General features: G+C 32.1%; 1 protein-coding gene across 1 annotated transcript; it reads right to left on the minus strand.

Annotated features, from left to right (window-relative positions):
• Window positions 1-5,431: 5,431 nt before the first annotated feature.
• Window positions 5,432-7,685, minus strand: LOC112022805 (NEP1-interacting protein 2). Its single transcript, XM_024055431.2, has 5 exons — window positions 7,213-7,685; window positions 6,378-6,556; window positions 6,137-6,220; window positions 5,868-6,035; window positions 5,432-5,764 (listed from the first exon to the last, which is right to left on the minus strand). The coding sequence occupies exons 1-5, from the start codon at window positions 7,364-7,366 to the stop codon at window positions 5,642-5,644; spliced, it is 708 nt and encodes a 235-aa protein (XP_023911199.1). The 5' UTR covers window positions 7,367-7,685; the 3' UTR covers window positions 5,432-5,641.
• Window positions 7,686-16,233: the final 8,548 nt, after the last annotated feature.

A 16,233-nucleotide genomic window follows, 5' to 3' on the forward strand; every position in this document is an offset into this window, starting at 1 on the left:
AGGGAAGGCACAATTCGAAAATCATTCAATTGATGCATGTGGCATGTGACAGGATCACGTGATCCACTTTATTTTTGAAAATGAAAATACTAAAGGAAATCATCTTTTTATTATATAAACCTTATAAACTGATGGGACAATAAATATAATTAGTAGACTTCAACTAATATTTAAATTGTGAGTTTTAATTTGCTCAACTGGTAAAGTCTCTAATGATTGAATAAGAGTTCTGAGATTTAATCCTTGCCTACACAAAAAATCAATTAGTTTTTTGGTTAAAACTCTATCAAAAAAAAAGAAAAACTACTATTTATTTATTTTTTTTGGTGATTTGTAACACATCGATTTGTAAGTTCTATATTGAAAAATTTGTAGTATTTTTAGTATTATTTTTTTGGAATTTTTTAAAAAGGAAAATGTAAGAGAACGTTTACCATTCTTATAGTAATAATGAACTCAAGTGCTAATTTGGACTTGGGAGGAAGGATCGAAATTTGGGAAAAGTGGTTGTGTGGTGCGAAGAGTCCGTAACATTGATATGGTGTCTTTTGAATGGAAGAAAATCACTGGAAGACTTTAGTGGGAAATTGACATATAATTTTCTCACGGTTGGTTTGACAATTAATTGACACACAAAATTTTGGCAAGTTGTCTTCTTCATTTAATAAAGTGCCGAAAGAGAAAGTAAAGATTCATGCTAACGAGGAATTAGAACACAAAATGCTAATTTGAGAAAAAAAAAAGTAATTAATTTTTTTGACAACTTTTTAAATTTTTTTTATAAAAGTTGTCGGGACTCAGTTTAGGAAGGTTCCCCAACAATACATTTTTAGAGAGTGAGACGAAAGGTTAGGCCCTAACAGACTAGCAACGGAACACAAGCCACCTTCTTCCATTGACGAGGAGTGAGCCCAATTTACAACTAAGGGTAGCTCCTCGGCCCCCGTCCGAGGAGGTTCCCTCCTGAAAACCGACATGACATCGGAGTCATTCTATGTCATTGTATTGAACAAGAAAATTTTCCTCCTCCCTTACTGCTTTGCTTGCCTTTCTTATATAGTTCTCTCATTTCTATCCTCTTCTTCCTTCTGTTGATCATCCATTGGCCTTCCCTCTAACCGTCCGTCCCATCAGAGGCCTTATCCGTACTCGAGTGGCTCACAATAATCAATGTTACCCGGTCTAGGGGTTACATCCCCATTAATGTAGCCAGGGGGGTTAGATGAGCGCATTCAATGCAGAGGTGACAGCTCGCCTAAGGCTTGCTCCTTCGCCGTGCTCCCGTCGCCGACGCGTGGCACTGGACCCTCTCCTCCTCGGATATTCAAGAAGTCCCCTTTGGTGGGGTGTTGCTCGTGTTCTTCCGAGGTCTCGGATGCCCAAGGACGGGCCCCTCCTCGGATATGTTCCGCGAGGGTCGATCCTCACGTTTTCATCCTCGGACCCCCCATGCATCCTCGGCGTGGGCCCTTTGGGCCTGGCTTGGAGTGGGCCGAGGCTACCCGATTTTCTGGCCCCACAAAAATAATTTTAAAATTTTCTTAAAATGGTTTATTAACAAATATTCTAAAGGCATACTAAAGTAATATTTTTTAATATAACCCTCCCTTTATTTATACGTACAAATTAGAAAGCTATGTTTTTAAATGGAAAATACCATGGGCTACCTTATTTGCTTATTATATCTAAAGTCAGAAATAATTATACTGATATACTCAAGAGTACCAATCTGGCTCTACGTTAAGCAAATTCTAATAGAACTTTTAGAACTAAAGAGCACTTCAATAAAATAATAATTAAAAAAAAAAAAAAAAAAGGTGCCTGCTGACCCACTAAGGTTGCATTTGGGATAGCTTATTTTTGGACAATTATTTTTACTACTTCGTTTATTTTTGCTACTATTTATGGGTTCCATTGCACTTTTTAGTACTATTCATAAGTCTCACTGAATTATTTTAACTAATTTTTAGCTTTATCTATCGTACTTTCAGCAAAAAGTTTTCAGTTTCAGCTAAATAAGCTATTTTTAAACGGACTTTAAAAAGAACTTTAGGAGTCCTTAAAACTAAAAATGACTTTAATTTTAAGCCTAAAACTGAAATTTTTAGAAAAAAAAAGGTCTACAACTAATTGTTAATAATTTATAAATTTAGAACTTCAAAGTATTATGCACTGTTAATTCGCCACGCACTAAAAACATCAGAGTTTTACAGTTAAACCTCTAAAGGTTTGTCTCGCGCTAATAATGCAGATCCTTAAAATACTTGTTTAAGTTGAAAAGCTCTTTTGAGCAAAAATGAGGGCAAAAAAACTTTCCAATTCACTGCTCATGATTTATGGATCCAGAACTTTAAAACATTTTTCACTATAATTTGCCAAACACCCAAAATACTAATGAGCACTTCAGTTAAAACTTTATATCACAAAAGCTATATACTAAAAATTTATAACTGAAGCTCTACTTTCTAGAACAATGTGAAGTAAACATTATATCGTAGAAGCTCTGGTACTAAAGTTCTACATTTAAATCCCTACTTCCAATAGTTAGTTTGGATTGGCATGGTCGCAGGGTACTCTAGGAGTACAGAATAATTTATCCCCACCAATGAGATAAGGATGAGAGAGAAAAGAGAGGGGTGGCAATGAGAGTGCCATGAGAAAACAAATAAGTGTTTATGAGATGATAATAAAATATGTATAAAAATTAATTTATAAAAAGCACTGCATAAAAATAAACTAAATTATATATACATATCACTCAAGGCGGAAAAAATCTATGTGGGGCGGAATGAGGTAGGATCAGTGGCAGTTTTAGAAATTTTTTCCAAGGTGATCATGAAGAAACTTAAATTAAACAAAATCTAATAAAAAAATAAATTCATATATTGACAACAACCAAAAAAAAAAAAAAAACTCAAATATATGAAGTGTTACAATTTTATTATTTTGAAATCGTTGCATGATAATCTCATTATCAATGCTGCAAGCTAAATCTTTTTCAAAATTTTAGTTAAATAATAATTTTTTTTTTTTTTTTTGTAAGAGCTCAATATATTGTTAAGAGGAACAAAATCTGGGGACAAAATTTGACTACAAACTTAGCTGTAGTTTAAGACTACAACTTTTACTAAACAAATTAACATGGTTACATATTTTGAAAATCTAATCATTGAATTGTATGTTCTTCAAATGCATGTCAAATTTCATGTTAATCGGATGTTATTTGCTATTTGATCCATAAACTTATTTTTTGTGTATAATTTTAGACTATAAAAACTCGAAATTTAAACATTTGATTGATGACATAAGTTATTGATCTTTGATTTTGTTGAAGTTTTGCAAGCATGAAAGATATAAGAAGAAAAAAAATGTAATCTAATTGTGGATTTGTCAAAATTTGTATCTATTAAAAAAAATATCGAGTGGAGTTGTAACCTTAGTCTACAACCAAGTTAATTTGTTGCTAAACTTTGTCCAAAGTGTAATTATATTGAGTTTAAAAAAATTTAGGGTGGTCACACATTTTTCTAAGGGTAAAAAATTCATAAAATTTTTAAATTTTATATATAATAATAATTTTTTTTCCAGGTCAAGGTGGCTCTAACGTGGAGCAGCCGGCCAGTGGGTAGGATGGATTGAATGGGGCGGGAAATTTTCGCCATCCCTAATGTCAAACAAGAATGAAGCCTTTACAAGTAGAATGAACTAAATAAGAATTAAACAGGTAAAGATGAGACTTTATTGCCTCTAGGTGTGGACTCTAATTTTCCAAAGTCTAACAGATAATAAAGATACTTCACCTTCTTCCATTCAAAGACTTACTTTAAAAAAATTTCAAGGTACACGATCTAATTCTTAATGATGTTACATCATTCTTTTATTTTAAGGAATATTTCAACAAATCAATCTAGAATTACATTGTTTTGTTATACTTTTCATGCTTACAAAATATCAAGATGATTAGAGATCAATAACTATTTTATCATAAAAAGTTTAAATTTCAAGTATTTTTAATTTTAAAATTATATACAAAACATAAGTTTATGAATTGGAAAATAAATAATATCAAATTAACATGAAGTTTATGAGGTGAGATTTAAGTTACACTAGGGGTAATTTTTGACAATATTACACAATTTAATAATAATTTATTTGGACAAATTCACCATAGAATTACATTCTCTCCTTATACCTTTTATGCATGCAAAATTTCAATACAATCAAATACCAGTAATTATCTCATCTATACAATGTTAAATTTCAAAAAAAAAAAAATTGTAAAAAAAAAAAATTTGAAATTATAAACAAAACATGAGTTTTTAAATTGAATAGTAAATAACAACTTAATAATACAAAATTGGTTTGTGCATTAAACGGAAACGTATAAATCATTGGTGGAAATTTTAAAATATTAGTCCAATTATAATTTATTAAATTGTGTAATATTAACAAAAAGTTACATAATACATCCTTCTATATATCAATTGAGGGTCACCACTACCAGTGGAATACACTAAGAATTCACTAATGTAATAATGTGAGCAAGAACAGCTGAACTACCTGAGGATCCAACAAACTTCTCTTAGGTAGGCATTATCTAATACGCATGATTCATCCATTAAATGAATTAGGATCAAAAGGTTAAGATGAACCATAATTAGGAGGGACTCTCACATTTGACTGAACCATAACTAAGTGTTAAGAGCAAGTATGTTGTAGGTGACAGAATATTAAAAGGTTAAGATGATCCACTTGGGTGAGCTACCACAACATTCACCACCCAAGCAGAAATATTTAAAGGTCAACTTGGAGTTTACAAAGAAAGACGAAGATTGAAATGAAGAGAGGGAGGTGGTAGTGGTACAAATGTACAATACAGATGCTTAAATCCTGTTGACTTGGGACACTGTTACGTGTAATCAATCTCCAACATGCCTAATCCGAGCCATCTCAATTGTGTACTAATATAGGCCTATCATCATCAGATTTATCACAACAGTCTCATAAATGAAGGACAAATAGCCGCCTCTACATGAGCAGTATTGTTGAGAACATGATAAATATAACCAACAAAGTTAGCTTAAGCATTTTGAAGATGACCACAATATTTATGGCAAGAACAAAAATTTATAATTACATCAAATACTTCCTGACATAATAATATTTTGGTAACTGCTATCATAGAAACTGGCACTATTCACATCACAACACAGTTTGGCTAGTGAATGATATCTTGGTTAGTTTTAGATTTTACATGTGAATGATATCTTGGCTAGATTTAGATTTTACTAGCCCTTTCATATACAGATTCTCAATACAATAAAAAAATCGAAAGATCCATCCAGCATCCATAAGTAATAGACGTCGGTTTAATCATCAAAGACCTTCAACAAGAAGAAAGAGTGAGTAAGGAAGGGGCTGCGAATCAAAAGAAGCAACAAAAACTGTCTGTATCTCAAAATTTTTATACATGATCACTAATTAAGTACAACGATCCAACTCACATCGTGGTAGGCTCCAACTACAAGAGTGACAACGTAACCATATATTTATGTGAACAAAATGCAAAAGCCCTAAAAAGTTAAGAACTGTATAAATAATAAAAGAAATTCTCTTCAGTTTATAATTTACAAGAGTAAAGTCACAGATCCCTTCTGCATAGTGGGCAAGAACCATGCCTAAGAAGCCACTTATCTATGCAAGCTAGGTGAAATATATGATGGCAATGAGGCAAGCTCCTAGCCGTCTCTCCGAGTTGAAAGTCCTGAATATGCAGAAATGCACAATGCCAATTAGATAAACATATTTCATAAGTTGGGTATGATAAAGCAAAGGTTAGCTAGAAAAGATGAAAATTATGGCCGAACCTGAAGGCACACTGAGCAAGAGACTCTGTCTCCAGAAGCATCTACATTGTTATTGCTTGTAATTACGATCTTTGGGATTTTTTCAACTGAATCTCCAGGCAATCCTTTGGCCCCACCAGTGTCAAAAATGTTTGGGATCTCATCAAAGCTTGTTTCAACAGCACCCATCTGATTAAGCACAATGAATTTGTAAGCAAACAACAAAAATCCCTGCTTAATTTTCTGCACATCTCTGTCAGAGACTAATATTTGCATTGCATTATTATTACCTGACTTTGCACTGCACTTAACATGGCCGGACCAATCCTTTCCCGAACAAGTCTCCCACTTAGAAGGCTAGCTATGACGTCAATCTGTACCATTTTAACATGAATTGGGTTATTGGGGATAGATTTTGCAACATAATTGGAGCTTGGAAACAAAATAGGAACAAAAAAAATTGTCAATTCTTTCTTCATTAAACTAACACCATATCACATCAACAATAAGGATGGAAGTTAAATTGCTCACCAAGTAGAGGACACACCCAATACCGGATTCATCTGATTGCCAAAGAACAAGAGAAGATTCAAAAACTTCAATGGAGAAAACAGCTCCAGATATTGCTCCAACAGCAGCCCCTCTAACAAACCCGCTTTCAGTCTCTTGGCCTATCAAAGCCCCAGTCATAGCTCCTAACAAGGTACCCACTGCCAAGACAAATGCCCATTTTCCATTAGTATCAGTTTAGGAAAACAAGTAATTTTCAGTGCTAGAATAATGCTTAAAAGACATTCACCATTTGTTAATAGCTTAAGTTTTTGAGACAATTAGTGATTCATCATGGTATAGAGAAATTGGTCTTGTGTTCAAACCCTTATGGGACAAATAGGTAATTAGCCATTAAAAAATGGAGGAGTTTAATTCATCCCTTAATTCTGAAGTGGATGTATTGTGAATATAGATAAAGGACAACAGATCCAACACCTCTTTGTCTACACACGCTAAACTTGTTCTCTTCAACTATACGAATCAGAATCCAACAAAAACATACCATGTACCCAATACCTATATATTGTTTTTATTCCCAAAAAAAAACTCATTTCTGTCTTCAATGAATTCTAAATTTTAGTTTCTGCAATTCAATTCAATAGTGGAATCAAAACCCAAATGTGAAAAACAATAAACTATATAAATAAGAACAAGCAAATTCATCATAGTAACAGAGATTAACAGATCAATACAAAAACAAGCCCAAAAATCCAATCTTTTTGCAAGACCCACCTCAGGAAACAAAGTCAAATGCCAATTCATAGAAAAACATGAAACAATAAAGAGAATCTGAGGGGAAAAAAAAAAGACCAACCTAATGCAAAGAAGAAGGTGAAGATCGCAGAGAAGATGTTCCCAATAATGGCAGACACAGCAAAATGGCAAGCTTCTCTAACCCTGTCAATGAAATTCCCAAACGAAGATGAAGAAGATGAAGAAAAAAGAGATGGGTAGGCAATAAAATCCATTGTCTTGGTCGGGAATTATACAAAATAAAAGCTTTCTATAGCTGGGGTCTGGTTGATCTTAAAGATTTGATTCAAATGGACCAATATATTTATATAATATTTATATATACACAAAAAAAGAGATGGAGATAGAGATGGATGGGTATGCTTGGTGCTTAAGACAAAAGAGAATAGGGGAAAAAATAAACAAGAAAAACAAAAAACAAATCAACCAACTCGCATTTAAAGCTTTTGTTTAAATTTCTTTCCCTGAAAACCAAAACTTTTTCTTATCTTAATTTTCTTGTCATTGTTAAATGTGATTATGAATATAATAATACTATTAAGGAAGCAGGGAGAGAAAGAGAGAGAGAGATGAGAGAAACTTCTTTCGGCTATATCCACGTGATGTTCACTTCAGTCAATTTTATTCGTCCACAAATTTTTTATTTTTTTCAGCAAATTGTGTTATAATTTTTCTGTGACATACATATTTTTCCACGAGAGATTGGTCATATGGTACAAGTTGGTACTGCGATGCGTGTGTTTTTTTCATTTTTGGTCGTGTTTTTTTTGGTCAGCCAAGCCAAGTACTCTATTTTATATTTATTTTGGCGTTTGGTATTTAGAAATATCTTCCACAAGTGGGTGGGTTCTATAGAGACACTCATTCTGGTTGGACCGCATACCATTTGAAATTAATCAACGTACCTAAAAGGGTTTAGATTGTTGGGAACCTTTTATATTACGTGGATTTGAGTAATAAGTCATTATCAAGAAGTTAAAATCTTAACTACTACTAATCTTGTACTAGTAGTTTTTAACAACATGAAGTAGTAATATTTGAGCATAATCAATGTCATATAATTGTTTTTAAGCTTTGAACTCATAATTCATCCAGTATCAGGCATGGCTTATGCGGATTAAGTCATAACATGATTTTAAACCTTATATTCACTTAATAATCCTGTGGTTTAAAACAATAAGATTTGATAGTGTTTGAATCTAATTTGAGCCAAATCAATATCATATATTGTTTTTAAGGTTTGAAATCATCATCTATCCCATATCAAGGATGCCTTACGTGTCTTATCAAAAAATAAAATAAAGAAAAGCATGCTTTATGTGGATCGAGTCACAACATGATCTTAAACCTTATGTTCACCTAAAAATATTAATGTAGTTTCTCTTATAAGAAAAAAATATATTATAGTTTCAAACAATAAGATTTAAATAGTATTTGAGCCGAATCAACATTGAATCATCGTTTTTATTATTTAAACTCAAAGATATATCATGACCCTAGGTCACATGCTTGAGTAGGAATTAACTAAAATGTAATAGATTAGTTACTTTGTTTAAAATGATTTTCATGGTGCCAAGGTAGTGAATATATGATTTTTTTTTTTAATAATGTTCTTAAATGTTTTAAATGGTAAATGCCACACAATCCACAGCCACCACAAGCTCACAAACCGCCACCACCACAACCCAACAAATAGCTAAGGAGAGAGATCAGAAATCAGAAGTGCCTCAACCCCATTCGCCAACTTCTTCGCTCCATTCTGTGAATCTGCCGTCGCTGCCGTCGATTTCGACGAAGTCACAACTGCCTTTCCTCTTTTCTTGGCTGCCGCCATTGCCTTCTTCTTGCTCGCGTCCAATTGTGAGAAGAGGAAGAACACGGGTTAGGAACTTAGGAGAGAGAGAAAGATTCTAAGAAGAGAGTGAGAGGAGAGAGAAAAGTCAAATAAAATATTATTTTTTCGGTTTGGCATTTGTGTTCGAATCGTTGCAAATTTGCAACGGTATGGACACATATGGTAAAATTTGGCACATGTAAACATCTGCTGTGAGGTATTTTTTGGTGTTTGGTGTGCCAAATGTGCCAAATATTTGGTATTTGGCACATCTGATTCGAATGCTCTAAAAGACTAAGTGCTGTGCATCTCCCTTTTGTGAGAGATTGCGCTCCCGGCCCCCTTTTTTAGAGTGTGTTGGACCAAACCCATGTGAATGGGTGGAGTCGTGTTATTGCCTCTCAAAATGGTGGTTCGACTAGTTATATTTTTCCCTTTAGATTAAGGGTTTTACAATGAAGTCGCCACTTATTTAATTATTGGAAAAATAAGAAAACCATAATTGAAAATTTTCTCATTTTATTAATTTGAAATTTACATTTATCATAGGAAAATTACATGACTTTGGTCCTAAATACAATCTAAGATAAAGTACATGGCTTTGTTTCTTAGTTATAATCTAAAAATCGAAAATTACATGGATAAGCATTTGATCTACTAACTCTTGATCTAAGTTCGGAGACTATGTTAGAAGGTAAGAAGGTGTTAGGCATCCACCTTGCCCGGTGAAACCGGTCTTCTAGACTATGGTGGCTAACAATTATATCATATCATCCAATATGTCAATCAATTTACATGTTGAATTTAATGTGTGTGCATGCGATAAACTCTAATTCAATTTATTAAGCATTGCATTTGGATTGAAAAATAAATTCTAGTGAATGTATGTGGATGGTGATAACCTAGATTCAAGAATTTGAAAGAATTATTAAACAAACATGTTTTTCATATTTTTGATGTGGATTTAAGATTAAAACTAGTGATATGTATGAACATGTGATGAACAATTAAGAACATGTGAAGAACATATAAGAATAATTAAGAACATTCAAACATATCCAAGGGAATTTAAATAGTTACTATATCATGACAACATAAAAAACAAGTTAGGGAAATAGATTATACCTTTATGCAATATCCATACGGTGGAGGAGAAAACTCTTGGTAGAGGTCCTAAGGGTGGAGGAAAAGAAGAGGTGGGAGGGGAAGAGTGAATCTCATTCAATACCTTGAGTCTCAGGAAGACCAAGATATGACAAAACTACTCCACTTCACTAGAACTCAAGAAAGGAGAAGAGATGAGGTTTTGGTGTGCTCTGAAATGAAGGAGAGGGAGGGTTTATATAGAAGTAGTGGAGGGAATATGAATGGAAGGCCATTAATGAGGGTTGAAAAAGAATCATGAACCTAGACCTCATTTTAGCCTTGGGAAAAATCTGGTGCATTAAATGGAAAGATTGAGGAGCAAGCCAAAATTCGGTTTTCCCGTAGCTGGTGTAACAGTCTGTAGAGCCAACTTTGAAAAATCATATCTGACTCGATTCTGATCAGAATTGTCTCGTTCTTGTGCTTAAATTGAAGCCCTAGATATCTAGTTTCTGGGAAAATTAACCCCATTCACAGATTCCAAATATTCTGAGAGATATCGATGAAATGGTGAGCAGAGATCATTTGTTAGAAAATGGTTTCAGCACAATTAACATTAATAGGTCCCAAATTAGCTCCCATTAACATTAAATGGCTCTAATCACTCCCATTTCAGACTTAATTGATTCCAAATTTACTCTAATTAAAAGATAATTGCACAAATTACTCATTGAATAATTAATGTTTAACTATCTAATTAATTAGGTGTATGCAACCTAATCATAAAATGTAGTCCTAACCAATCAAATTATGACACGTCATTGATCTCAAATTGACTACACTTATAACCAATTGAAATCAATTGTTCATAATCACATATAGTAGGACTAAATTTGTAATAGTGCATCTCAGCTATTAAAACTTGATTTGATAATAACTTTCAATCTGGTGGTTCAATTAAGGCTTATGACCAGTCGATTTGATCGTTACAACATCAAGATTATTTTAGTGAAATGAGATTAAGGATCTAATGGCCAGAATCAAGATACATATTTTCAATGCAAAATTATCCTTTTACCCTCTATGTGAGGTTAAATATGGGTTGCAAAATGGGCTGTCAACACCATTAAACAAAAAATAGAGTTTGAATTTGATAAATATGTGATATAAACCCTACAGTTACCACCTCAAATAAGATAAGACATCAAATTTTTTCAAATAAAAGAGTAAGCACTAATATTCATACTTATAATCCCATTAAAAACTCACTCACCCAAATATTTAATTAAAAAAAACTAAAATCTACAATCGTTTGAAAATTGTAGACGAAGTCACGAGGCTGCTGGGGTTGCTGCCTTTATTTGGGACGGCCAAAAAATATTCTCCATATACGGTTCACTAGACAAGTTTTTCAGCCTGAAAGATTAGATTGTCTTGGGAAGCTTCGCATAGAGGAAGGTTGGGTCAGACCCTTGTTGAAATTGATAAAAGAAGGAAAATAGATGGCCCAGTGAACGTAGCCCAAACAATTGGGCTATTGGGACGCAACCCAGAAAGCTTTGAGCAAATGATCCACAGGGGAGTATGTTCGTTGTTTTAAAAAATCCAAAGATTCAATTGAAGTGAAGATTGTGGTGGCTTGGGCAAATGAGCAAATGGGCCTTTGTTAAACTTGATGAGTTTGAAAATCATGATTGCTTGGCCACTTGCGTTGATGAAATCACTTCATCAAGATTGGCTTGCACGAGGGACTTGAAGCATGGTTGAGAATGATTTGTTCCCAGCAGCTTCTCAAGGTGTATTGGTTCTAAAGAACTTTAGTTTGGGGTTATAATATACTGAAATAGATAGTAATTATGCGTATTACGGTTTAATATTTTATTTCTAATCTATTATATATATATATATATATAAAAGGAATTTACTAACATGTGCTATTAGCGTATACATTAGTAAACCATTTTAGGAAATTTTTTATGGAAAAACGAAAAAGTAATTAATTTTTTTGACAGTTTTTTCAATTTCTCATAAAAACTTTCCCAAATAGATGATTTATGTATGTCCTAAGGGCATACATTAATTGGACCCTAAAATATAAAAGCTAAAACTTAATATTTATTGTTACTACACTCCTGTTGAGTTACATCAACGGCTACATTATCCACTCATTTTCAATGTTCTCTCTCTTATTTTTAAATTTTTTGTTCATTTTAATTTACTAACTTATTGTTATACTTTCTCAAAATTTTCCCCTCCCTTTTACACTTTTATCTCCCTACTACTATCTACCTTTATATCATTTTTATTCTATTCCTTTATCTTCCTTTATTTTTAGCTTTTCTTATTCCCCTCATTTTACTATAAATTTACAATTCTCTATCCCATTCTATACATAATTTTCCCATACACAAAAAGTTATTTCTCTTCCTTTCTCTCTGTTAACTTTTTTTTTTTTTTTTCATTTTTTGATGGATTTTATTTATTTATTTATTGCACCACTACTTTGGGTTGATGATTAAGTTTTGTTTTTAAGTTGTTATCTTTTTTCTTCTCTTGATTTCATAGATTTTATCCTATGGCATTACAAAGATAGTATTTAAGAATATAATATTATTTTATTACATAACATAACATGACTTGGATAATTTTGTGTTTATTACTATATTTTTATGTTTACTTTTTTTTTTCTTCTCATATTTTTTATATAAATTTCTTATTATTCTCTCTTGGAAAGAAGTGGTTACTCTCTCTCTCTCTCTCTCTCTCTCTCTCTCTCTCTCTCTCTATATTTTTTATTCTTTCTTGCAATTCCATTTTATATTGATGAATCATTGTGATTATTAAAAATTTATTTTGGATTCATATGTTTTGGTGTTGTAATTTTTAGTTTTCCATTACAAATACTCTCTCTCTCTCTCTCTCTCTCTCACATAGTTTTAGTTTGATTTTTGTTTGAGTTAATACTTGATTATTTTGGAAATAAGAATTTGAGTCTATATCTAAACACAATTTTGGCTATGCTAATTTCAGATTGGCATTTGATCCATTTTGGTCAACTTCATCTATTCTGTTCGGTTCAGTTTACTTTAGTTTACTTAGGTCCATTTCGGTCCAAGCCAGTCTACTTTGGTCCACTTCAGTCCAATTACGTCCAAGTAGTCCAATTCGGTCTATTCGGTCCATTAAGTTCACTTCGGTCTATTTCAGTCCATTTGGTGTACTTTGGTCAATTCATCCTATTTGGACCACTTTGGTATGGTCTATTCGTTCTATTCAATCCACTTCAGTCAATCCGGTATAATTTGGTCCACTTAGGTCTCTTTAGTCCAATCCACGTCAGTCTATTTCGTCCATTTGGTCTATTTCAAACAACTTCGGTCAATGTGGTGTACCCGCTTAGAAATGGGAAAATACAAGTTTGTGTTGAAAGTGTTATTAATTATTTGAGTAATATCAATTGTAATTATATAATAAGTTTTGATTGACATATGTTCACCTTATGATTGGGGTTGGGACCAAAGGTTATTAACCGTACAAAATGAGGTCTCTGCATTTGTACATCATCTTTTTCAAGATAAAGAATCTTTGTTTTTTTTTTAATAAAAATAATAATCATTTATTTTTGTTAAATTTTTATACGTGAACATGATATTTGATTCTGTATATATGAAAATAACCTTTGACTTTGGATATTATTATTTCATCAAGTTATATGTTTACTTTATCAAATTAACATTGATTGATTTGGTTAATGTTATTTATATTTATGTAATTGATATCGAGCTGGTCCTGACAAAGAGTGACTGTAACATGCACTAGTTGAATCATAGCAGAAGTTCGTGAGAATTACACCAATTGAACCTCTTTAACCACTTTTTACAGACTTGAAACCAACTCTACCTACTCCAACCGATATAATCGTCTTAATAACAACCATAATTAATAAGAAGAGTTAATACCTAAATCACTAATTTCTAGGGAGTAATAATGATACTAGTATGAGTGTTTTTTGACCCTTAGATCTAATATTAATCAATGGTTCACAAAAAGTGTAACTTTTGTGAAGTTACACCACGTGTAACTTGAACCCATCTCTCTCTCTATATATATATATATAGAACATATGACTAGTAGCGAAGCTAGAAATTTTTTCTAAGAGGGCCAAGTTAAATATAACCATATTCTTAAGTAAAAAGAAAAAAAAAAATATATATATATATATATATATGTGGGGGATTTTTTGCTTCAAGGAAACTCATGTGTACTCCTAGGCAATTTTTGCTCTTTTGTCCCACATTGGAAGGAAATCCTTCCTCTTTGCACCTTATAAGGTTAACCAAACTAGTGGTACTCTTTCTCATTAGTTTATGCCTTATAAGTTAACCAAACTAGTGGTACTCTTTCTCATTGGTTCATGCCTTATAAGGTGCAAAGAGGAAGGATTTCCTTCTAATGTAGGACAAAAGAGCAAAACTTGCCTAGGAGTATACATGAGTTTCCTTAAAGCAAAAAAAAAAAAAAAAAAAAAAAAAAAAAAAAAAAAAAAAAAANAAAAAAAAAAAAAAAAAAAAAAAAAACTCCCCCACTATATATATAAGTAAATTTTAACTCACTAAGGTTGTGTCATAGGATCGTTCATGGTACTAAAACTATTTATGATTGATCTTGAACTAATTTTTTTAATCTTTATTTATTTTATTTTTGTATATACCATTAAACAATCACTCAAAAACTCATTCCATTATCACATTCAAAGAAAGCAATATTCCTTAAATTCATATCTTCGAGCTAGTATAGGCCTATAGGGGTTCAACATCAGTATTCTTATTCTAGATAGAGAATTGTGTAGTATTCTCCAAATCTTAAACATTTTTTCTCTTAAAATATGTATCAATTGTAGATTGGTTTCTCATTAAATTACCTATATATATATTTATATTAAAACCTGAATATTAAATTTTAAATACTAATTATATAGTAACTTTTTCATTTAAAAAAATGTAAAATATTATTTATGCTCAAAAAATAAAAGAAACAACCAATGTAAATTTGTTTTTATATTAATGCTTCAATAGTCTATAACTACACATTCTACAAACAATATTATTTTTAGAGGATCAAACATAAATATATTAACAAATGTATAACAAATACAATAACATTAATATGGTAAAATAAGTTAGTAACCTTTTTTGAAAAGTAAAATATAATATAAAAATAGTAGAAAAAGGTGCCAGCAACAAGTCACTAAACAGGCACTGTGTGGTGTCATCTACAAGTCAAATAAACACCTTTTTATTAAAAGAGATACTTTTTAGTATTTTTCATCCAAACAAATAGAGATCTCGGCAAAAGATAAAACTAAATGCAGAGAAACAGAAATATATCATATTACCATTGGGCTAGTGGCCACTAATTTGGAGGTCGCCAGTCGTTGATTCACTTGAACGGAGGCTAGAACGTAGCAAATGACAAGAACCAAAGAAAACTGTTGAGTTTGTTGCAGTGTTGAGACTGCAGTGGCCGTAGCAATAAGGAATTTTTTGTTTTATTCAAATTTATTTAAACTAAATGGCCTATATATGTCAAAGATTTTTATTTTGGTATTTGGAGGAGCTAATGGGCCAAGGAATGGACTGGATTTTTTTTTTTTATTTTTTTGGGTTTTTCTTAATGAATCACTGTGATTTTTTTTTTTTTGTAGTAGGATATATTATTTTATTGTAGTGGTTATAATATTTTATTGTGATGTGTATATTATTTTATTGTGTTGAAAGCTAAAATAGATCCATTACTGCAGCATCTGTGTAGGTAAAATAGATAAAGTGACGTTTTATGTAGTTAAATAGCTAAAAAAATTTCTTCATTGCTGCGAATGCTCTAAGAGACAAGTGAGTTTTAACTGGGTACTGAACCCATAATTTTTTTTTTTTTTCTCAAATTCACCCCGGGGTGAATAAGTTAATTTACAAACAATTTATATATAAATTTTCAATTTATTAAGGCAATAAATGAAATTTTAAAAAATTTAGGGGGGCCAAGGCCCTCTTGGTCTCAACGTTGCTCCGCCGTTGCATATAACACTCGTACTAAGCAAGTGATTGCCCATGTTGTGGCCTGCTTAACTCGGTTTGGCCACTGGTGGCATTAATGTCATCGCTA

Source organism: Quercus suber, unplaced genomic scaffold (genome assembly GCF_002906115.3).
Source record: "Quercus suber isolate HL8 unplaced genomic scaffold, Cork oak 2.0 scaffold_52, whole genome shotgun sequence".
Classification (NCBI taxonomy): domain Eukaryota; kingdom Viridiplantae; phylum Streptophyta; class Magnoliopsida; order Fagales; family Fagaceae; genus Quercus; species Quercus suber.

Excerpts from the sequence above, each read along its gene's own strand:
- LOC112022805 (XM_024055431.2), bottom strand. The coding sequence starts at position 7,366 with ATGGATTTTATTGCCTACCCATCTCTTTTTTCTTCATCTTCTTCATCT. Across the intron at positions 6,221-6,377 it reads TTGGGTGTGTCCTCTACTTG|ATTGACGTCATAGCTAGCCT; the intron begins GTGAGCAATTTA and ends AAAATGGTACAG. Across the intron at positions 6,036-6,136 it reads TAAGTGCAGTGCAAAGTCAG|ATGGGTGCTGTTGAAACAAG; the intron begins GTAATAATAATG and ends GTGCTTAATCAG.